Source organism: Salmo trutta, chromosome 8, assembly GCF_901001165.1.
Source record: "Salmo trutta chromosome 8, fSalTru1.1, whole genome shotgun sequence".
NCBI classification, from domain to species: domain Eukaryota; kingdom Metazoa; phylum Chordata; class Actinopteri; order Salmoniformes; family Salmonidae; genus Salmo; species Salmo trutta.
The window spans coordinates 32,991,938-33,014,955 of NC_042964.1; the positions used below are offsets into that span (position 1 = coordinate 32,991,938).

The 23,018-nt window shown below is 43.0% G+C and overlaps 1 protein-coding gene across 4 annotated transcripts in view; it reads right to left on the reverse strand.

The window, feature by feature from the left end:
• LOC115198714 (striatin-interacting protein 1 homolog) overlaps window positions 1-18,055 on the reverse strand; it is a 38,383-nt gene extending 20,328 nt beyond the window's left edge. For 2 of the 4 annotated variants that reach the window (XM_029760895.1, XM_029760898.1), the window contains exons 1-5: window positions 10,464-10,691; window positions 10,217-10,286; window positions 9,015-9,089; window positions 5,509-5,643; window positions 5,143-5,263 (exon numbers count right to left, since the gene is read on the reverse strand). In XM_029760895.1, the coding sequence (XP_029616755.1) occupies window positions 5,143-5,263; window positions 5,509-5,643; window positions 9,015-9,089; window positions 10,217-10,286; window positions 10,464-10,553 (491 nt within the window). In that variant the 5' untranslated portion in view covers window positions 10,554-10,691. Of the gene's footprint in view, window positions 1-5,142; window positions 5,264-5,508; window positions 5,644-9,014; window positions 9,090-10,216; window positions 10,287-10,463; window positions 10,692-17,957 lie in introns of those variants that run through there. The other 2 variants (XM_029760897.1, XM_029760899.1) reach the window with 2 other exon arrangements.
• Window positions 18,056-23,018: the final 4,963 nt, after the last annotated feature.

The following is a 23,018-nucleotide window of genomic DNA, read 5'->3' on the forward strand; positions in this document are numbered from 1 at the left end:
CGATCTTTGTCCCCATGTGCAGTTGCAAGTTACCCGTTTCCTCCAGCATCTTCACAAGGTCCTTTGCTGTTGTTCTGGGATTGATTTGCACTTTTCGCACCAAAGTACGTTCATCTCTAGGAGACAGAACCCGTCTCCTTCCTGAGCGGTATGATGGCTGCATGGTCTCATGGTGTTTATACTTGTGTACTATTGTTTGTACAGATGAACGTGGTACCTTCAGGCGTTTGGAAATTGCTCCCAAGGATGAACCAGACTTGTGGAGGTCTACAATTTATTTTCTGAGGTCTTGGCTGATTTCTTTTGATTTTCCCATGATGTCAAGCAAAGAGGCACCGAGTTTGAAGGTAGGCCTTGAAATACATCCACAGGTACACCTCCAATTGACTCAAATAATGTCAATTAGCCTATCAGAAGCTTCTAAAGTCATGACATCCTTTTTTGGAATTTTCCAAGTTGCTTAAATGGCACAGTCAACTTAGTGTATGTAAACGTCTGGCCCACTGGAATTGTGATAAGGTGAATTATAAGTGAAATAATCTGTAAACAATTGTTGGAAAAATTACTTGTGTCATGCACAAAGTAGATGTCCTAACCGACCTTCCAAAACCTTAGTTTGTTAACAAGAAATGTGTGGAGTGGTTGAAAAATGAGTTTTAATGACTCCGACCTAAGTGTATGTAAACTTCTGACTTCAACTGTTTGTGCCTGTGTGTGTTTAATTCCACACTGTCCAGGGTCCCTCAGCAACACTCAGCAGGGATTAGCCTGGCTAGGGGGACGGACAGAAATACCCAACAGAAGAAACAGAACAGAGAGCCATTCCTGGACAATGATCGAGCTGTCTGTCTCCTCTCCACACACACACATAGACCATGGCCTGTACCACCTCCCACCACCCCTAGTCACTCCCACCAGTATAATAATAAAAAATAGATGTTCAGTTCTGTGGCTGCTTTCCACTTCTCAGAGAAGATGCCCTGCACACGCACGCACACACACACACACCTGCTCCCCAATCAAATATTAGCATCCAGCTAATATTCCACCTAACCATTCAGCTATTATAAGCCTGGAAGGGATGAGAGAGCCAAGCCTATGGGTTCGTAGCCTCAACCCCACAGAACACACACACCAATTGATTAATGGACTGCTGAATGTATATATTTTCTCTCTTGCTTTGTCTGCTCTTTTCAATATTATGTCTATCTCTGGTAAGCTACCCAGGAAATGGCTGAAAATAGCCCATATTAATATATGTAGCCTTAGAAATAAGGTTCATGAAATCAATAACTTGCTAACATCAGATAACATTTATATTGATAAAGGAATTTATATGTTTAAAGTAATGACTAAAGAATTCCACCCTGAAACGTATTTAACGGTGTGAAATGTATTAGAATTATAAGACTATAATCCAATAATGTGTGTGTGAGACAAGTTAAGGGTGAGAAATGTATGGTTGAGAAAACAAAGGACAATTGAACTACACATGACCTGGTTGTACTGTAACTCTGAAAACTGACAACAGGAAAGAGGGCCTAATTATTATTAAACCCAGGGTCTTACGAACCTCAGGGAATTGGTCAAAGCTTAAATAATTGTTTAGTTATCATCATTGGGATTGAAAAATCTCGTGAGACATATATTAGCCATTTCTGAGACTCACTTAGATAATTCATTGGATGATACATCAGTAGCAATACAAGGATATAACATTTTTAGAAGAGACAGTAATGCTTATGGGGGAGGAGTTGCTGTGTGTATATATATATATATATATATATATATATATATATATATATATATATATATATATATATATATATATATATATATATATATATATATATATTCAGAGCCATATCCCTGTAATGCTTAGAGGATATCTTATGTCAAGTGATATTGAAGTGTTGTGGTTGCAGGTTCACTTGGCATATCTAAAGCATTTTCTTTTGGGGTGTTGCTATAGGCCAGCAAGTGCTAACAGTCAGTATCTAAATAATGTTTGAAATGCTTGATGTGGTGTAAACAGAGAGGTCTACTTTCTTGGGGACCTGAATATTGACTGGTTTTCATCAAGCTGTCCGCTCAAGAGGAAGCTTCTTACTGTAACCAGTGCCTGTAATCTGGTTCAGGTTAGTAATCAACCTACCAGGGTGTTTACAAACACTACAGGAACAAGATCATCCACATGTATCGATCACATTTTTACTAATGCTGTAGAACTTTGTTCTAAAGCTATATCCGTACCCATTGGATTCAGTGATCACAATATAGTGGCTATATCCAGAAAAGCCAAAGTTCCAACAGCTGGACCTAAAATAGTATATAAGAGATTATACAAAAGATTTTGCTGTGACTTATGTGGATGATGTTAAACATATTTGTTGGTCTGATGTGATTAATGAGGAGCCTCCAGACACTGCACTTGATTCAATTATGAAATTGCTTTTTCCAATTATTGATAAACATGCACCTGTTAAGAAACTGACTGTTAGAACTGTTAAGACTCCATGGATTGATGAGGAATTGAAAAACTGTATGGTTGAAAGAGATGGCGCAAAAGGAGTGGCTAATAAGTCTGGCTGTACATCTGACTGGTTAACTTACTGCAAATTGAGAAATTATGTGACCAAACTCAACAAAAAGAAGAAGAAACTTTATTATGAAGCCAAGATCAATGATGGAAAAAAAACTTTGGAGTAATTTAAATAAAATGTTGGGCAGAAAGACAAATTCAACTCCATCTTTCATCGAATCACAAAACCATTTGATGTTGCCAATTATTTAAATAATTATTTCATTGGCAAAGTGGGCAAACTTAGGCAGGAAATGCCCACGACAAACATTGAGCAATTCTAATTATGTATCAAAAAACAAATAATGAAAGAAAAGCAGTGCAAGTTTGAATTTTGTAAAGTTAGTGTGGGAGAGGTGGAAAAATGATTGTTAACGATCAATAATGACAAACCTCCTGGCATTGACAACTTAGATGGAAAGTTAGAGGATGGTAGCTGACTCTATAGCAACTCCTATCTGTCATATTTTTAATCTGAACCTAGAGGAAAGTCTTTGTCCTCAGGCCTCAAATTAATTCTGCTACCCAAGAATAGTAAAGCGGCCTTTACTGGTTCTAACAGCAGACCTATAAGCTTGCTGCCAGCGGCACGTTTTGCTCTTAATTGTAATCAGAGGGCTAATATTAATACTATGCATGCCAGTCTCTCTAGGCTAAGAGTTGAGGAGACTGACTGCATCACTTATTTTAATAAGAAACATTAATGTGTTGAAAATCCCAAATTGTTTGCATAGTCAACTTACACACAGCTCTGACACACACACTTATCCCACCGGACATGCCACCAGGGGTCTTTTCATAGTCCCCAAATCCAGAACAAATTCAAGAAAGCGTACAGTATTATATAGAGCCCTTATTGCATGGAACTCCCTTCCATCTCATATTTCTCAAATAAACAGCAAACCTGGTTTCAAAAAACAGATAAAGCAACACCTCACGGCACAACAACTCTCCCCTATTTGACCTGGATAGTTTGTGTGTTTGCATTGATATGAAGGCTACGTGTGCCTTTACATTTTTTTTGTCTAATGATGTTCTGTATTATGTCATTCTGTATTATGTTTCATGTTTTGTGTGAACCCCAGGAAGAGTAGCTGCTGCTTTTGCAACAGCTAATGGGGATCCTAATAAAATACCAAATGCCAAATCAGCACCATCTCTACCAGCAACTACCTACGGCATTCCTACTAGGCAGATTGGTCAATGGCTGGGGATGGTAGAGACCTAAAGTACTGAGGCAGCAGTAGATTTGTCATTAGGGAGAGGAGGAACCTCAGGCAGGAAGGACACAGAGGAGTTGACTCCGGAAGAGAGAGGAACAGTGGGTATGCTTATGTGATGCCCTTTCTGTGTAAGAGCTGTTTGAAAAGCCCACCCGAAATTGTACAGAGTACAAAATATTAAGAACGCCTGGTCTTTCCAATGACATAGACTGACCAGATAAATCCAGGTGAAAGCTATGATCCCTTATTGAAGTCACTTGCTATATCCACTTCAAATCAGTGTAGATGAAGGGGAGGAGAGGGTAAATAATGATTTTTAAGCCTTGAGACAATTGAGACATGGATTGTGTATGTGTACCATTCAGAGGGTGAATGGGCAAGATAAAGTATTTAAACGCCTTTGAACGGGGTATGGTTGTAGGTGCCAGGCGCACCGGTTTATGTCAAGAACTGCAACGCCGCTTGGTTTTTCCAAGCGTGTGTATCAAGAATGGTCCACCACCCAAAGGACATCCAGCCAACTTGACACAACTTTGGGAAGCAACTTTGGGAAGCTTTCTCCTACTGTATCTTTCTCCTACTGTATCTCTTTCCCCTGTTGTATCTTTCTCCTACTGTATCTCTTTCCTCGTTGTATCTTTCTCTTACTGCATCTCTTTCTCCAACTCCAGCGAACAACTAATGAGAGTGAATGCTACTGTGTACCATCCCTGTAGCATTAAAGGCCCAGTGCTGTCAAACATATGATTTTCCTGTGTTTTATATACATTTCCAACCTATGAGTTTGGAATAATACTGTGAAATATATTTATTTTTTAAAATGATGATGCCCTTTTAGTGTAAGAGTTGTTTAAAAAGGCTGCCTGAAATTTCAGCTTGTTTAGGTGGGATGGAATTTAGGCCTGCCTGTGGTTAATAGACCAATAAGAAAGATTTCCAAACCTCTCTGCCAATAACAGCTAGTTTTCAGTTTTCCCCTCCCCACTCATACAACTCCCAGACAGTCCTAGCAAAATTCTTGCTTGAGAAATGTTGCTTGAGAAATTGCTTGACAAATTCTTGCTTGAGAAATGTTCTTTGCTAAGAAACTATTTTGTTTTCCTTTTGACCATTTTAATTGAAAACAATAATAGTAAGGTACTCAATTGTCACCCTGTAAATGATTTGATATTGAGATAAAAAAAATAGCTGCATTGAACCATTAAATCAAGGAGGAGGTAAGCGCTAACCACAGTGGTGCTAACGCTAGCTGAGAAACACAACAATACATGAATTACGAGACGTTGTGGCTGTTGTGGTAGCGTTATGGTGCGATTGTAGTAATGTCGTCCTACTCACTCCATCTCCATGCTCAGCAGCTCCAGGAGAGCGGTGAAGATGCCCATGTCATACAGCAGGAACACGTTGTGGCGAGACCAGTGGATCACGTCCGCATCCGTGTCACACTCATCAAACACCCCTGGGGAACGCCACACATATTCTTCAACAGATGCTCACTCACGACACAACACTCTCAAAGGACTCTGAAGGACTCAAGCATAAATACTGTACATGTCCTCTGTTTCATAAGAAAATGTTGGTCAGAGAAATAGCAAGGGAAATATTTAAATATTCCCTTAATCTCCTAGATGCATGTCAAAATATGCTACAGCCAAAGCAAATTATCTTGTAGTGTGCAGTGACGGTGATGATGATGATGATTACCCTGTGCCAGGTAGAGGATGGCCCGGGCCACCTTCAGCCTCTTGTCCCGGTCAGTGACCTCCAGAGCATCTAGTAGTCTCATCACATAGGCCCTCTGCTGCTCCTGACCCAGCTCAATCCACCTCCTCCGCCGCACTGCAGAGAGACAGGGACAGAGTGAAAGAGACCAGGTGAGTCTTGGTGACTTTGTGTGACCTTGTGACTGAGCTTGTACGTCTGCCGCTCTCTTATTCTCGCTCACTATCTATTCACTCACTTCTCCCGTTCCCTCACTCTACCTCACTTTGTATTTTCTTCGTCCATTCTCACTTTCTCTTTTCTTTGTCCACCCTCTCTTCCCCCCCCCCTCTCTTTTTCACACGTGAAAAAGATTGGCTGGGATCAGCTCTGGTCATTAAACTCACACTGACCCAGGAGCAGCTAGGGGTCTCAGAGTCAAAGTGACCTGGCTTCAGCTCACATGCATGGTCACAGCAGGCTATTTCAGCCCTGGCCAGGTATAGCAGAACACACACTGATCACCGATTACCCACTGTGAACGCTCACTAAAGAGAAAAGAATGCCAGGATCCAACATCAAGGCAACAACACCTTTTACTTCTAGGCTATGAGCGATTGATTCCTAAAAGTGAAGAATAGTGTATAAATAGGAATGTTTCTGACCTTTATTTTTTTACCTCAACTCTTGGGATTCTTGTAGGACATCATGATTAATGGAATTAAAATAGCTAGTCAGTTCCCCTCTTTAAGTAGACATATTCTGACATGTAGTGCCTCCAGAAACAATTCATACTTATTCCACACTTTGTTGTGTTACAGCCTGATTCCAGAATGTATTAAAAAAATATGTTTTACCCATCTATACCCAATGCGTCATAATGACAAAGTAAAAACATATATATTTAACATTATTGCAAATGTATCGAAAGTGAAATACAGAAATATCACATTTACATAAGTTTACATAACTGTGAGTCTTTCTGGGTAAGTCTCTAAGAGCTTTGCATACCTAGATTGTACAATATTTGCACATTATTTATTTATTTTTATTCTTCATGCTCTGTCATGTTGGTTGTTGATCATTGCAAGACAACCAGTCTTGCCATAGACTTTCAAGTTGCTTTAGGTCTAAACTGTAACAAGGCCACTCAGGGACATTCAATGTCGTCTTGGTGACTAACTCCAGTATATATATTTGGCCTTATGTTTTAGGTTATTGTCCTGCTGAAAGGTGAATTTGTCTCCCAGTGTCCAGTGGAAAGCAGACTGAATCTAGTTTTACTCTAGGATTTTTATTCCGTTAATTTACACCCCCCCCCAAAAAAACTCTAGTCCTTGACAAGCATATCCATAACATGATGCAGCCACCACCATGCTTGAAAATATGAAGAGTGGTACTCAGTGATGTTTTCATCCATCCTCAGTTTCCTCTTATCACACAGCCTGTAATCTCTGTAACTGTTTTAAAGTTACCATTGGCCTCATGGTGAAATTCTTGAGTGGTTTCCTTCCTCTCCGGCAACTAAGTTAGGAAGGAGGCCTGTATTTTTGCAGCGACTGAGTGCATTTATGCACCATCCAAAGTGTAATTAATAACATCACCATGCTCAAAGGGATATTCAATGTCTGCTTTTAAAAATATATATATATATTTTTTTTTTACCAATAGGTGCCCTTCTTTGCGAGGCATTGTAAAACCTCCCTAGTCTTTGTGGTTGAATCTGTGTTTGAAATTCACTGCTGGGCCTGAAAGATAATTGTATTCGGGAGTAACAGAGATGAGGTAGTCATTCAAAAATCATGTTAACACTATTATTATACATACAACTTGTGACATGTTAAGCAAATTTTTACACCTGAACGTATTTAGGCTTGCCATAATAAAGGGGTTGAATACTTATTGACTCAAGACATTTCAGCTTTTCATTTTTAATTCATTTGTAAAAATGTCTAAAAAAAGAATTCCACTTTGACATGGAGTATTGTGTGTAGGCCTGTGACACAAAATCTAATTTTAATCCATTTTAAATTCAGGCTGTAACACAACAAAATTTGGAAAACGTGAGGGGGTGTGAATACTTGCTGAAAGCACTATAACTCTTTGACAAAACTCCACTGTATAAAGTTCATCCCATGTAACTTTTAATGCGCAGCTCTGATAAGTGCTCTGATAATGTCATTGTGATAAAAGTGCTCGGAGAGTAGCGACACAGGTGACATGGGTGCATACAGATTTAGCAGTGATGGAGAGTGGCAGTCTGGCAGATGTGTTAAAACATTGATGAGGGCCCCGTCACCGTTTGACATATTTTAAACCCAGATACGGCGAGTCAGCACATCTATCTCTCTCTGCAGCACAGACAGCCAGCCAAGCTTTCCACCGAGCCATCTATTCCTTCCTATTGGCTTTAGAGAAACACAGTAGGGAAGAACAAGACCTAGCCTAGCTCTCTTAGGTCATTTAATGTGCTGCAGCTGCAACAAAGTCGCCCTTTGGGGACAATAAAGCTCTGTGGAACTGAATGTCTGGCGCTACACATTATGTATTATTACTCATTGTGAACCTTCCTTACTCCGCTTACTTCCTAAGCGGAGTAAGAATACAACCACATTTACAGTACAGCAACGAACTGGGCAGAGTTTCAGAGAATATGAGAGGGGTTGAATGAGTATGGAGATTAGATCAGCAAAATGGACATGGTCCAATTCATCAGGTCAATACGATTCACATTAGGAGATGAAACGGAATCGACCAGCTGTTCAATAACAATGCTCATGATACGGAACAGTTGGTCACAGTAGGCGGCTACGGCTGTTAGCTGTGGTTTTGCAGCGTATAGATAAGGCAGCTCTGTTTGTCATGGCGCTTAGAGAGACAGAGGCTGCAGAGCAGAGTTTGGCAAGATGTGTGTGTTCCTGTATGTGTGTGTGTCACCTTCTCCTAAAACCTCTTGCTGAAAGTGTCAGGTTAGAACAAGCAATCAGACACACACACACACACACACACACACACACACACACAGCACTGTGCAGAACAGTTCCTTCTCTCCCTCTGAACCACTCACAGAAAAAGGGAAACGTTACACCTGGGAGCGGTCAATTAATCAGCTCCCTCGACCCTCTATCCCTTTCCCTCTGTCCTTCTCCCTCTGTCCTTCTCCCTCTGTCCTTCTCCCTCTGTCCTTCTCCCTCTGTCCTTCTCCCTCTTTCAGACTTTCTTTCTCCAGACGATTACCAGGACGGGAATCCATTCCATTACACATGTGCATACTCTCTCTCTATCCATCTCTCTCTCCGTAAACACTGGAATAACAGGCAAACACAGAGGGTATGCAAACAAACAGTGTGTTCAAGGTGAGTCAGAAAGTCCTTTGGCACACTGACTGCTTTCGAAAGAAATGCGTGCGCACACACACACACACACACACACACACATAAATTATGACAGTCATGTAGCGTTGGCTGGAAAGACAAAACCACCACTGACAGACACGAAGGTAACAGTACCATGGCTCCTGAAATCCTCCTCAAAGTAGTCCCTGTTGAGGGCGAACTCGGGCTCCTCCGTGTAACTGTATATCTCTGTGGACAAACAGGAGACAGGGGAACCATCAGACAAACAGGATGACATATAGTACTGTACTGAAGGATTCAACAGAGGTAATGTCATGAAAGACATCACGGGGTATACTGTAGTGGAAGCCCTGTATGGCTCAGTCGGTAAAGCATGGCACTTACAGTGCCAGGATTGTGGGTTTGATTCCTGGGGCCACACATTTGTCAAATTTATGGACGCAATGTAACTAGGTCGCTTTGGATAAAAGTATCTGCTAAATTGCATATATTATAATTTATGGGCTCCCGAGTGGCACAGCGGTCTAAGGCACTGCATCTCAGTGCAAGAGGTGTCACTACAGTCCCTGGTTGGAATCCAGGCTGTATCACATACGGCCGTGATTGGGAGTCCCATAGGGCGGCGCACAATTGGCCCAGCATCATCCAGGTTTGGCCGGGGTAGGCCGTCATTGTAATTAAGAATTTGTTCTTAACTGACTTGCCTAGTTAATTAAAAGGTTAAATCAAAAATGAAAATAAATATAAGCCAACTGTTTCATGAAGTCCCTTTCATAAAAAAAATATATTTTGGCTCCCAGTTATCCTTTCTGTAGAGTGTTTTTATTAGATTCATGACATCGCTGACTAATCCTTCTTCAGCGAGTACACAGTAGTTAAATCTCAACAGTCACCACAGCCTGAGGAACAGTCACAAGAGAGCAACTGAAGTGTCTGTGTTTGTGTAAGCTAATGTCTCAGTGGGACGAGCTACCTAACCAAAGCAGCTGCATTCAACAAGGGAAAACTATGATCTCGCATGAAATCAATCACATGTAGCTACTGACAGTGACACTATACTGTAGCACATGTTGTTGCAGTGACTAGCTTCTGGTTATGAACAGAACTTAAGACGGAGCATATCCCTTGTGGGTATACTGGAACAGCAGCGATCACCAATTCTCCTGGAAAGCTACAGTGGTTGCCTTGCATGATTTTGCTCCAGCAACTGTTCCAACTAATCAACTGGACTTGATTAATTAGATTAATTGACTAATTAGTTGAATAAGGTGTTTTGTGGTTGGAACAAAAGCCCGCCCAGTAGCTGCCCTAGGTCTACGGTTGGTGACCGCTAGGTTAGGGTTTAAGGACCTTACCTGAGAGTTCAGGGGTCAGGCTGTCTGTGTCACCATACTCAAACTCCAGGTTAGGGGACTCCATGGAGCTCTGAAAACAGAAAACAACACTGAAGTCTAGGCAGAACCGCAAAGGGAAATGAAGGCGCGCGCACACACACACACACACACACACACACACACACACACACACACACACACACACACACACACACACACACTTCCTTTATAACCACAGAAATCACACAGTTCAGGTTCTTCCACTCACTGTTCTTCCTTCTCGGATGGGTAACCACATTTGTTGAGCTTTCTTTTCCGCATGGCAAATACTGAACGAGAGGGGCGCCGGAGTCAACATGCCCTACATTTCAGAGTGGGTTAACGTACGTATCCAGTTAAGGGTCTTTGATGCCGCTCTGACATTAGCCTCACCCCATGACTACTGCTTGCCCTCTGAGCATTTTACTACAGGACCTCATAGTACACACACATACGCATGCACACACACACACACGGCTAGAGAGACATATACACACACACACACACACTCTGAAACACAGTATGTACACACACACACACACACAGCATGGCGGGAATAAGGACAGAGACAGAGCCCACCTCTGTTAGCCGTCACAGCTGCTAAAAGCATTATTTTCCCAGGTTGAGACAGACCGATACAGTATGCACAATCTCACCAGTTATCAAAGCACCACAAAACAACAACATTCACATACTGCCAGCCAATACAAAAGACCGTAGCACTTGGATAGAGACAGACTAGACTTTGAAATAGGTTAAGGACCGCCGTTAGTCAGCCTTGAGCAAGTGTCTCAGCAGCAATTTAGTGAGAGAGAAAATTACAGCTAATCACGGTCCTTAAATGGCATGTGTCAGTGGCTGAGCCGTTGCTGAAATGCGAGGACTGTCTGTAGTTGTTTTTCATGCATCCTACCACAGAAGGGCAGCAATAGTCAGGGATAGGCTAACATCTGTAATTCATTGGAACCTGAAGCACCCAAAGCCTCAGAGAATGTCGGTCAGATTAGGTTGAGATTCAATAGGAGGGATTGAAAATGTAAGAATCGTTTGGCCTAATGACTTGTTCATTTAAAATACATTGGGCCCAGATCCCACTCCAGATGGAGACTTGTTGTGTATTATGAGGTGGTTTTCAGTTCCAAACACCATCTGAGAGCTAAGACGTACTAGAGTGAAATAAACTCAGCAAAAAAAAGAAACGTTCTCTCACAGTCAACTGTGTTTATTTTCAGCAAACTAAACATGTGTAAGTATTTATATGAACATAACAAGATTCAACAACTGAGACATAAACTGAACAAGTTCCACAGACATGTGACTAACAGAAATTGAATAATGTGTCCCTGAACAAAAGGGGGTGGGTCAAAATCAAAAGTAACAGTCAGTATCTGGTGTGGCCACCAGCTGCGTTAAGAACTGCAGTGCATCTCCTCCTCATGGACTGCACCAGATTTTCCAGTTCTTGCTGTGAGATGTAACCCCACTCTTCCACCAAGGCACCTGCAAGTTCCCGGACATTTCTGGAGGGAATGGACCTAGCCCTCACCCTCCGATCCAACAGGTCCCAGACGTGCTAAATGGGATTGAGATCCGGGCTCTTCGCTGGCCATGGCAGAACACTGACATTCCTGTCTTGCAGGAAATTACACAAAGAATGAGCAGTATGGCTGGTGGAATTGTCATGCTGGAGGGTCATGTCAGGATGAGCCTGCAGGAAGGGTACCACATGAGGGAGGAGGATGTCTTCCCTGTAACGCACAGCGTTGAGATTGCCTGCAATGACAACAAGCTCAGTCCGATGATGCTGTGACACACCGCCCCAGACCATGACGGACCCTCCACCTCCAAATCGATCCCGCTCCAGTGCTCAGGCCTTGGTGTAACGCTCATTCCTTCGACGATAAACGCGAATCCGACCATCAACCCTGGTGAGACAAAACCGCGACTCGTCAGTGAAGAGCACTTTTTGCCAGTCCTGTCTGGATCAGCGATGGTGGGTTTGTGCCCATAGGCGACGTTGTTGCCGGTGACGTCTGGTGAGGACTTGCCTTACAACAGGCCTACAAGCCCTCAGTCCAGTGTCTCTCAGCCTATTGCGGACAGTCTGAGCACTGATGGAGGGATTGTGCGGTCCTGGTGTAACTTGGGCAGTTGTTGTACCTGTCTCGCAGGTGTGATGTTCGGATGTACCGATCCTGTGCAGGTATTGTTACACGTAGTCTGCTACTGCAAGGACGATCAGCTGTCCGTCCTGTCTCCCTGTAACGCTGTCTTAGGCGTCTCACAATACGGACATTGCAATTTATTGCCCTGGCCACATCTGCAGTCCTCATGCCTCAGGCACATTCACGCAGATGAGCAGGGACCCTGGGCAACTTTCTTTTGGTGTTTTTCAGAGTCTGTAGAAAGACCTCTTTAGTGTCCTAAGTTTTCATAACTGTGACCTTAATTGCCTACCGTCTGTAAGCTGTTAGTGTCTTAACGACAGTTCCACAGGTGCATGTTCATTAATTGTTTATGGTTCATTGAACAAGCATGGGAAACAGTGTTAAAACCCTTTACAATGAAGGTCTGGGAAGTTATTTGGATTTTTACGAATTATCGTTGAAAGACAGGGTCCTGAAAAAGGTATGTTTCTTTTTTTGCTGAGTTTACATGTGATGAGTAATGTAAGATATGTAAACATTATTAAAGTGGCATTATTTAAAGTGACTAGTGATCCATTTATTAGTGTCCAGTGATTGGGTAACAAAGTCAGCAGCAGCCTCTCTGAGTTAGTGATTGCTGTTTAGCAGTCTGATGGCCTTGAGATTGAAAAACAGCTTCTATCTCTCGGTCTCAGCTTTGATGCACCTGTACTGACCTCCCCTTCTGGATGATAGCGGTGTGAACAGGCAGTGGCTCGAGTGGTTGTTGTCCTTGATGATTGTTTTGGCCTTCCTGTGACATCGGGTGTTGTAGGTGTCATGGAGGACAGATAATTTGCCCCCGCCGATGCATTGTGCAGAAAGCACCACCATCTGGAGAGCCTTGTGTTTGAGGGCGGTGCAGTTGCTGTACCAGGCTGTGATACAGCCCGACGGGATGCTCTCAATTGCGCATCTGTAAAAGTTTGTGAGGTTTTGGGTGACAAGACAAATGTCTTCAGCATCCTGAGGTTGAAGAGGCGCTGTTGCGCCTTCACCACACTGTATGTGTGGGTGGACCATTTCAGTTTGTCTGTGATGTGTACGCCCAGGAACTTAAAACTTTCCACCTTCTCCACTGCTGTCCCTTCGATGTGGATGGGGGTTTGCTCCCTCTGCTGTTTCCTGAAGTCCACGATCATCTCCTTTGTTTTGTTGACGTTGAGTGAGAGGTTGTTTTCCTGACACCACACTCGAGTGCCCTCACCTCCTACCTGTAGGCTGTCTCATCATTGTTGGTGATCAGGCACTCTACTGTTGTGTCATCTGCAAACTTGATTCTTGAGTTGGATGCCTGCATGGCCACGCAGTCGTGGGTAACAAGGAGTACAGGAGAGGGCTGAACACACACCCTTGTGGGGCCCCAGTGTTGAGGGTCAGCGAAGTGGAGATGTTTCCTACCTTCACCACCTGGTGGCAGCCCATCAGAAAGTCCAGGACCCAGTTGCACAGGGCGTGGTTGAGACCCAGGGCCACCAGCTTGATGATGAGCTTGGAGGGTACTATGGTGTTGAACGCTGAGCTGTAGTCAATAAACAGCATTCTTACATAGGTATTCTTTTTGTCCATATGGGATAGGGCAGTGTGCAGTGTGATGGCGATTGCGTCATCTGTGGACCTGTTGGGGCGGTACGCAAACTGAAGTGGGTCTAGGGTGAGTGGTAAGGTGGCGGTGATATGATCCTTGACTAGCCTCTCAAAGCACTCCATGATGACAGGAGTGAGTGCTACGGTGTGGTAGTCATTTAGTTCAGTTAATTATGCCTTCTTGGGTACAGGAACAATGGTAGCCATCTTGAAGCATTTGGGGAAGCAGACTGGGATAGGAAGCGATTGAATATGTCTGTAAACACACCAGCCAGCTGGTCTGCACATGCTCTGAGGACGCAGCTAGGGATGCCGTCTGGGCCAGCAGCCTTGTGAGGGTTAACAAGTTTAAATGTTTTACTCACGTCAGCCACTGAGAAGGAGAGGGGGGGACACTGCAGTCTTTGTCAGCGAGCCGCGACGGTGGCACTGTATTATCCTCAAAGCGGGCAAAGAAGGTGTTTAGTTTGTCTGGAAGCGTGACATCGGTGTCCGTGAAATGGCTGTTTTTGTAGTCCATGATTTCCTGTAGACCCTGCCACATACGTCTCGTGTCTGAGCCGTTGAATTGCGACTCCACCTTGTCCCTGTACCGGCATTTCGCTTGTTCGATTGCCTTGCGGAGGGAATAACTACACTGTTTATATTCAGCCATATTTCCAGACCTCTTTTCATGGTTAAATGCGGTGAATCGCACTTTCAGTTTTGCGCGAATTCCGCCATCCATCCACGGGTTTCTGGTTAGGGTAGGAAAATGAAAATAAACCAAAACACACCTCCAGGCTGTGTAAGGGTTATTTGACCAAGGAGAGTGATGGAGTGCTGCATCAGATGACCTGGCCTCCAATCACCCAACCCAATTGAGATCGTTTGAGATGAGTTGGACCGCAGAGTGAAGGAAAAGCAGCCAACAAGTGCTCAGCATCTGGGAACTCCTTCAAGACTGTTGGAAAAGCATTCCTCATGAAGCTGGTTGAGATAATGTCAAGAGTGTGCAAAGCTGTCATGAAGGCAAAGGGTGGCTACTTTGAAGAATCTAAAATATATTTTGATTTCTTTAAACCTGTTTTGGTTACTACATGATTCCATATATATGTTATTTCATAGCTTTTATATCCTGCCAGTGTCTCCCGACCCCTCCTGTCTCAGCCTCCAGTATTTATGCTGCAATAGTTTATGTGTCGGGGGGCTAGGGTCAGTCTGTTAAATCTAGAGTATTTCTCCTGTCTATCCGGTGTCCTGTGTGAATTGAATTCTTTCTTTCTCTTACGGAGGACCTGGGCCCTTGGACCATGCCTCAGGACTACCCGGCCTGATGACTCCTTGCTGTCCCCAGTCCACCAGGTCGTGCTGCTGCTCCAGTTTCAACTGTTCTGCCTGCGGCTATGGAACCCTGACCTGTTCATTGGACGTGCTACCTGTCCCAGACCTGCTGTTTTCAACTCTCTAGAGACAGCAAGAGCGGTAGAGATACTCTGAATGATCGGCTATGAAAAGCCAACTGACATTTACTCCTGAGGTGCTGACATGTTGACACCCCTCATAGCCTGGTTCCTCTCTAGGTTTCTTCCTAGGTTCTGGCCTTTCTAGGGAGTTTTTCCTTGCCACCGTGCTTCTACGCCTGCATTGCTTGCTGTTTGGGGTTTTAGGCTGGGTTTCTGTACAGCACTTTGTGACATCAGCTGATGTAAGAAGGGCTTTATAAATACATTTGATAGATTTTGATGTCTTCACTATTATTCTACAATGTAGAAAATAGTGAAAATAAAGAAAAACCCTTGAATGAGTAGGTGTATCCAAACTTTTGACAGGTACTGTACAGATTACCTTAAATTACCTCGACTAACCTGTGCCTCCGCTCAATGACTCTGTACCGGTACCCCTTGTATATAGCCTTGTTACTGTTATTTTATTGTTGCTCTTTAATGATTTGTTATTTTTTTTTATTTTCTTATTTTTTATTTATGTATTTTTTACTTCAGTTCATTTGAGTAAATTCTTTCTTAAAACTGCGTTGCTGGTTAAGGGCTTGTAAGTAAGCATTTCACTGTAAGGTCTACACCTGTTGTATTCGGCGCATGTGACAAATAACATTTGATTTGATTTGATTAGAAACCACATTTTAATTTCAGCTCACGATTGTTTGATTGGGATCATAATTAAACACAGGCATCAATCCTAGTGTCTGATTGGCTTAGTCCCCCCCAGAGGAGATGAGAGGATGTCAGACGGTTGTGTCTGTTGCACGGGAAACTAAGGTTTGTGTTGTTATTGCTCTCAATAGAGCTCTTTCTGGTTTGTTTGAAGGAGAGTGGGGAATTTGGTGTCACTCACTCTGCTACCCATGGGCATCAACAATTCTCTCTCTCCCCCACACCCTCCAGCTTGCTACGAACACTACCCTTCCTTCCACACTGGCACAGTGAACCCGGCCCTCCACCATCAGTGTGCGCAAACACTGGGCATCCCATCAAAATCCCCACCAGCCCCCATCCCCCCTCTTCTCATATAAGCATATGTTAAAAATAACCTATGACCGAAGCCAGCCAGCCAAGCCAATGGGCCAACGCAATAATCAACTCTAACACAGATCACATGAGGAATAGCCTGGACAAAGCAATAGAATTAAGTGGGATGATCATATCTCACATTGGCTATGATGACTTGGGCGTACATTGTGTGGCTTGAGCACTGAATGTAGTCTTAGCCACTTGACTACACCGAGTTCTGTTTACAGATGCAGTAGCCTGCTTAAAAGAAGCCATTGGTAAAGAAATGAGCCAGCTGGATCCTTCTTTAGATTTCACCAGAGTGGAGGTGAGGTCTCATGTGTTTATTTCATGCCCGTCAACCATCATTGAAACCCCCCCACCTCTGTCTTGGAAAGCTTGAGGCTGGAGGGGAAATATGCTCTAATCCCCCCCCCCCCCCCCACCCCAACCCACCCACCATATAATATGCCCAACAAACATGATCCGGGATATGATTGGTGTGATTTCACTGGGTAGATGTAGGCTACCCACCACCACAGTTCACCCACTAGCAGGGCTAGACAGCCTAGTCGGGATCTGGGTTACACTGCCAAGACATGAATCCAAAATGCAATTGATTCGTTTTCATTTTTAATGGCTGAATGAATTAGTTATTAGAACTATATGCTGTATCCTAGTAGTATGGAGCGTAATGTCAAGCATGTTTACTTGAAAGCAACTACAGGCAACAGAGGTACAATATAATTAGAGAAACATTTTGAAAACCTATGTGTGTTAAAAAAAAAAAATCCAGTTAGTAATTACATCTTAATATGTAATAATTGAGAAACTATCAATTTCAAATCCACTCTTCTGCACTGACAAATAAATGCAATTCAAAACTAAAATTGATTCACACACTGGCATATCTACATATAGGCTGCTGCCCGAGCATATGGGACAAATAAGTACACGCCAAATGATTTATTTGTATTATTATTATTATTATTATTATTATTATTATTATATCTCCAACATCAATACTGTGTACATAAACCTACTGTGTATTTGCTAATCTGACACCGGTCTACGATGTCATGCACAAATACACAGGCGGCAGCTGCAAGATAAGATTCGACCACAAAACGTCCTGGACGTTGACAGTCACATTAGCTACCTGTATTTGCCACGTTCAGAATTAACCATACATTTACGGTATTTATAGCATCCACTTGCTCTGTCACCAAAATAACAACCTGGGCTGCATGCTTTCAAAAGCGTCTCTGTAGCAAAAGGGCATTTAAAGCTCCCCAGCAACAACAAACCACACGGACATGGACCCTTCTATACTGGCTCAACGAGTAGCTACAAACTGGCTTTACCTCCCAATCCTTCAGCAGATTCATGAACACATATCTCCCATTCGGGCAGAGGCCTTTGTTTGTTGCAGTTATTGTTAATATTATTAATGATAGGTACCTCCATTTCGTCTGCCTGCATCTTTCTGTGTTGGTTCGTTCACTTTTTCTGCAGCTCGTGCATTCGGGTAAGGTTCGAGCCTGACAAATTGTAACAGATTTCAGTATTCCAAGTTCAGAAAACCCGTCCCCGTTAGTGTGATTGGTTGACTGGACGCCAGAGAGGGCGGGGTTAACGTCTACTGTAAATGGTGACTGGCGAGTTGGTCTTACCCGCGAGAGAATCAGTAGAGTAGAGAATGCGAGTGATCTAATGCGGTCAATGAATTGGTGCTGATGCTGTGTTCCATAATGGCACCTACATTAGAAACACTGTCCGTTTCGGTGGATTTAATGAAACGTTTGCTATTAAGGCTTAGTATTGATAGGCTATTCAATTGTATCTATGTGCTTGAATGTAACCATATCGTGTTCACACAGCTGTTTAATCCATCTTGTTCTGTCAGAATGACTGGATTGTGTATTGATTATCTGTCATATCCTGATATCCTCCACACCTTAGTCAGAGTGGGCATTTCAATCAATCCAAGACCTGGGACAAGACACAAAACCTATGAGTCAATAAAATGATTTTATACCAGCCTGGTAACAAACAGGATTACATTAATCAAGAGCTTGATGTCTATTTGGTCAAATCGGGTATGTTATTGCTGGGCCAGAACAAAAGCCTGCTTCCAGGATCATGATTGAAGAACACTAATCTAGAGGGAATTTAATATTCCCCCCCAAACATCCATCCCTTGAGGCAGGCTGCCACATTGAGTGGTGGTAATGTAGGGGTCGGAGAGGGGTGACGACAGACTAGACCTAGACCCACTCCACAGTCATTCTCATCCCCCCACCGCCACAGTGAACTGAGTGAATTATTGATTAGTGACTGTAGTAGGGGGCTGCTTGACACAGATTGCCTTGCTCACTCTCATGCCCCCCCCCCCCCCCCCAACCGTAACAACCCCCCTGACTGAGAAAAGCACTTAACATGATCTGATTGGAGTGTACAGTTTAATGAGAGCGCAAAGGTCATATCTGTTTCACGTACGTGAACTTGACACATGGTGGCTGGTTGGGTGCGAGGGTGTTTATACTGTGTGCAGGGATTTATTGATGAAGAACACAAATCAAAACAAACATGATTATGATGTGAAATGCACCTGTGTTAATGTCATTCTGTTTAGGTCACCTTTGTTGGGTTACCATTTCCTCTTTTTCTTATTAGCACCTTTTTTAAACTCTGCATTGTTGGGAAAGAGCTCATAAGTAAGCATTTCACTGTCAAGTCTACATCTTTTGCATTCTGCTCATGACACAAATACATTTGATTTCCTGATATGGTTAATATTGGTGGCTGTTAGGGACCAAAACAACAGTTTAATAATGAATCTTACATTTTTACCTTTGTGTGTCACCGTTCACATTAACCGAGTGAAGTCGGTGTGTGTGTAGCACGAACGGGATAAAAGGCAGTCAACATCTGATTGTGTGTGCGCTTCAGGGTGTCCGTAGCAGAGTGGGTGTACTCGGATCAGGTCACTCGCTACGACTGTGACTGACTGGCGACAACAGCTGCTTTCGAGTGCTCTCGACACACCCAGCGTCACCCCCCCCCATCACTGTGTCATCTGGCAACACAGTAATCCATTTAATCTGAGCGCATACCCCAATTATAGACCCATGACCGAGTAAGTATCCAAACTTATGAGTTCTGAGAACATAATTCAAATGTTGGACACAGAATCTATCATGTTGAGTCACTGAATAACCAGTGTTAAATGTGAGAAGCACATGTTCTTTACAACTGCAGTAATACGTCTTATAGGACACATGGCTTGTAAATAAGATTGAGGGAACATAACCTAAAACCATCCTGTAAAACCTGGCCAAACACTGGTACCAGTGCCTGGTGATCAAATCATCCAAGCTACAGTGAAACGCCCTACTTCACAATGATAATACTTTGTTTCTAGCACTTCACATAACATCCTCTCTTCCTCTCTCAAGTGGTGTCATTACTGATGTCTATCTTTCGCTCAGCTCCCAGCAGCAGCAGGCAGTCATCCTCTCATCTATCAGATCAGCCGGAGACTAGAGATGCCTCAAGACCATGGGAAATCTGTTTACTCAGGCAGCCCAATACTGATCTTTTGCCCAATAATTGGTATAAGGTCTGATCGGTTGAAAGCATTTAGTGGCAAAGTCTCAGAATTGGGCTGCCTGTGTAAATGCAACCATACAGTGAGGGAAAAAAGTATTTGATCCCCTGCTGCTTTTGTACGTTTGCCCACTGACAAAGAAATGTTCAGTCTATAATTTTAATGGTAGGTTTATTTGAACAGTGAGAGAAACAAAAAAACCCAGAAAAACATGTCAAAAATGTTATAAATTGATTTACATTTTAATGAGGGAAATAAGTATTTGACCCCCTCTCAATCAGAAAGATTTCTGGCTCCCAGGTTGTCTTTTATACAGGTAATGAGCTGAGATTAGGAGCACACTCTTAAAGGGAGTGCTCCTAATGTCAACTTGTTACCTGTATAAAAGACACCTGTCCACAGAAGCAATCAATCAGATTCCAAACTCTCCACCATGGCCAAGACCAAAGAGCTCTCCAAGGATGTCAGGGACAAGATTGTAGACCTACACAAGGCTGGAATGGGCTACAAGACCGTCGCCAAGCAGCTTGGTGAGAAAGTGACAACAGTTGGTGCGATTATTCGCAAATGGAAGAAACACAAAAGAACTGTCAATCTCCCTCGGCCTGGGGCTCCATGCAAGATCTCACCTCGTGGAGTTGCAATGATCATGAGAACGGTGAGGAATCAGCCCAGAACTACACGGGAGGATCTTGTCAATGATCTCAAGGCAACTGGGACCATAGTCACCAAGAAAACAAATGGTAACACACTACGCCGCAAAGGACTGAAATCCTGCAGCGCCCGCAAGGTCCCCCTGCTCAAGAAAGCACATATACATGCCCGTCTGAAGTTTGCCAATGAACATCTGAATGATTCAGAGGACAACTGGGTGAAAGTGTTGTGGTCAGATGAGACCAAAATGGAGCTCTTTGGCATCAACTCAACTCGCCGTGTTTGGAGGAGGAGGAATGTTGGAGGTGGAAACATTATGCGTTGGGGGTGTTTTTCTGCTAAGGGGACAGGACAACTTCACCGCATCAAAAGGGACGATGGACGGGGCCATGTACCGTCAAATCTTGGGTGAGAACCTCCTTCCCTCAGCCAGGGCATTGAAAATGGGTCGTGGATGGGTATTCCAGCATGACAATCACCCAAAACACACGGCCAAGGCAACAAAGGAGTGGCTCAAGAAGAAGCACATTAAGGTCCTGGAGTGGCCTAGCCAGTCTCCAGACCTTAATCCCATAGAAAATCTGTGGAGGGAGCTGAAGGTTCGAGTTGCCAAACTTCAGCCTCGAAACCTTAAGGACTTGGAGAAGATCTGCAAAGAGTAGCGGGACAAAATCCCTCCTGAGATGTGTGCAAACCTGGTGGCCAACTACAAGAAATGTCTGACCTCTGTGATTGCCAACAAGGGTTTTGCCACCAAGTACTAAGTCATGTTTTGCAGAGGGGTCAAATACTTATTTCCCTCATTAAATGCAAATCATTTTATAACATTTTTGACATGCGTTTTTCTGGATTTTTTTCTTGTTATTTTGTCTCTCACTGTTCAAATAAACCTACCATTAAAATTATAGACTGATCATTTCTTTTGTAAGTGGGCAAACGTACAAAACCAGCAGGGGATCAAATACTTTTCCCCCCTCACTGTATGTGCTTAATAGACATTGGTAGCAATCCTTCTATCCAAATGTAGGTATATTCAAGAAAATACATGAAAAATGAATAAAAATACAGCACATCATATATTAGACGACAAAGGTTGATACAATTACATTTTTATTCTTTAAGATTACAGATTTATTATTGCTCATCTATCATTATCACTTGCAATATTTAAACATTGTTTCGACAACTTAAAAATGTAAGAATTTTCCATTTGTACGGACTGTGGATTTTCAACAATAAATACAAGAGTCGATATGCTGTAATTCCTATACTTTTGAGTTAACCATACAAGATGCTGGCATTAACCCTGCCCACGTGATGCAGCTATTGGACCGACTAATGCTCTTTGACCCCCGGAACGCACAGGCTATGATCCTGAGACAACTGTATCAAAGCAACCATGTCCTACTACACATGACCCTAACACACACACACACACACACACACACTCACTCACTCACTCACTCACTCACTCACTCACTCACTCACTCACTCACTCACTCACTCAAGCACGCACAGGCTCACTCTCACACGGTCAGACACGATAAACCACTAACAAATGAGATAATCAGCACAAGGATAATGTTCTAAAAAGTCAGACAAACAGAAATATGGGTAGTATGGATGGTCACAGAGGGGGCCTCCGACTTGGAAGATGGTTATTATGGAGGCTGGGGCATAAAAATGCACAAATGGTAGCTCACGAGTATGACATGAACACAGTGACATTTTAGAATGTATAGTATGGGCATAATTAACATGGGAGCATATGAGTGTACGTTCTCATGGATTTAAGTCCATTCTATACGATGTCAAAAAATAAATGAGAAGAAAAGCTGATTCCTCCCAGCTGGCTTGTAGTACAGGCTTTTGGTTCAGGAGAAAACCCTAACAGCTGGGATTCTAACAAAGTTGAATCTAAAAACGTTGAGGAAATTAAGCCGGACTAATAAATCGTACCAGAGGAGTTTGGCCCTCAACAGACAAACTCAAACTAACGAAGACACCAAATCTTGGACATTTATAAAGGTGACCATGACCTTTTTTTTTTTAATCATAAATGCATAATAAATTGGAACAATGAGGTAAACTGATGTCTGAAGGGGTGACACTTATTGGAACGTGTGAAACTTAGGTCCCCAACTAATTACAAGCATACGTAATGACCCAGTCATCGAGCTATAGCCTCACTGCACTTAAAATCACAACTAACACCTGACAATGGCTAATTGGTTTTAGCGCTGTAATTACTGTACAGG